General features: G+C 43.5%; 1 protein-coding gene across 1 annotated transcript in view; it reads left to right on the top strand.

The window, feature by feature from the left end:
• Nucleotides 1-550: 550 nt before the first annotated feature.
• Nucleotides 551-1,707, top strand: part of LOC101863753 — a gene marked incomplete at its 5' end in the record, with an annotated part of 8,074 nt that continues 6,917 nt past the window's right edge. The window contains 1 exon segment of the mRNA XM_035970675.1: nt 551-631. Within this exon segment, the coding sequence (XP_035826568.1) occupies nt 551-631 (81 nt within the window).

Genomic DNA, 1,707 nt, shown 5'->3' with positions numbered 1-1,707 from the left:
CACACACACACACACACACACACAAACACACACACACTCACATACACACACAAACATGTCAGAAGCTTGCCGATGAGAGCGTAAAAACACCTACTTTTAAAAAAGAAACTGAGTAGGAAATAATCATTACGCGTTGACCCATTGACCACCTGGTCTTTAAGGGTGCTTCGGTTTTGGTTGTAGGGGAGGTCTGACAGGGAAAGGGTTCGTAATTTGCTACCCTAGAATTACAAAGCTCCTTCAGCTCAGTAGATCTACCTAGTTTTCAGTAATTTGACGTCAAAAATTTTGAATTTCACAAAATGTCATGGGGTTTGGTTAGGGTTCTTTTTATTCGTATGCAATTCTTTGAATATCTTGATGACGATTCCGTCCGAATAATCTAATGATTTTGATAGAGCAGATAGAACGTACATTTGGTTTCTGATGTCATAGCATGTCAAAGCCTTAGTAAATCAAAACGACCCAAAAATATCAGAAAGAACTTTGTAACTGTAACTCTTAAGGTAGCGAATTAACTATTTCGCCACTTTTATTCTTCCCTCTCAAGGTTTGGCCATGTTTTATTCACCATACCGGAGGGAGACCACAGCCTCTTCGCCGCCTTCGACAGCATTATGTCAGCATACAGGTGAGAATTCATACAACTGCACACAGGTGAGAATTCATACAACTGCACACAGGTAAGAATTCATACAACTGCACACAGGTGAGAATTCATACAGCTGCATACAGGTGAGAATTCATACAACTGCATACAGGGGAGAATTCATACAACTGCCCACAGGTGAGAATTCATACAACTGCATACAGGTGAGAATTCATACAGCTGCATACAGGTGAGAATTCATACAACTGCATACAGGTGAGAATTCATATAACTGCTTACAGGTGACAATTCATGATACAACTGCTTACAGGTGAGAATACATGATACAACTGCCCGGGGGCTCTCGTGATCTAGAGTTTAATAAGGCGTTCGCCTCTCTGTCAATAGGCCGCGGGTTCGAATCCGGATAGTGAAGGAAATTTCTCTTCTTTAAAATGTTCTTCTTTCACATCCTTTCCTGCCATCTAACAAGGTTGTCGTCTGCTTTCGTCTCCACTTTCTGCTCACGTCCTTTGCCCGCTCCTCTGGGCACCTGCTACTCCTTGGCTCCTTCCTACTGCTGTCTTTCAGCCACACCCCTGATCTTCTGGTAGGTAAGATCTACAACTAAGCCCTCTCGGATAAGGGCGAAAAATCTCGGAGGTCCCGTGTGCAAGTTGCGCACATTAAAGGTCCCTTGGAGGTCTAGAATCAATAAAAGTTGACTTCGGCCGCCACCCGGGCAAAATTCAAAATTTCCTACCAGCTGAAAATGGTAAATGTGTCCCGCGCGTTCATATGACCTAATGTAGTTGCCACCGCCGTATAACTCTTTCCAAAAGACGAAAAAAAAAAGAATAGAAAAATGCAACTGACCTGGATCCGAACGGCATCCCAAGACTGCGTGACTACACGGTTCCCACTTGTCACTATTTTAAGGTTACACCACCAGGGTGACTGGCGGGTGCTCTAGTGTGGTTTGATCTTTCTTCCCTATCAGACACCTTATCGCCTCGAAAGTATAATCTTGTCCAAAGCGCTCTCTGTGGTTAAGTACACTTTGAACAGATAGTTCTGAGGCAACCATATCTTCCTCATCTCTCTCTCTCTCTCTCTCT

The sequence above is a fragment of the Aplysia californica genome, unplaced genomic scaffold (assembly GCF_000002075.1).
Source record: "Aplysia californica isolate F4 #8 unplaced genomic scaffold, AplCal3.0 scaffold00305, whole genome shotgun sequence".
NCBI classification, from domain to species: Eukaryota; Metazoa; Mollusca; class Gastropoda; order Aplysiida; family Aplysiidae; genus Aplysia; species Aplysia californica.
This window is presented reverse-complemented; position numbering and strand designations above follow the sequence as displayed.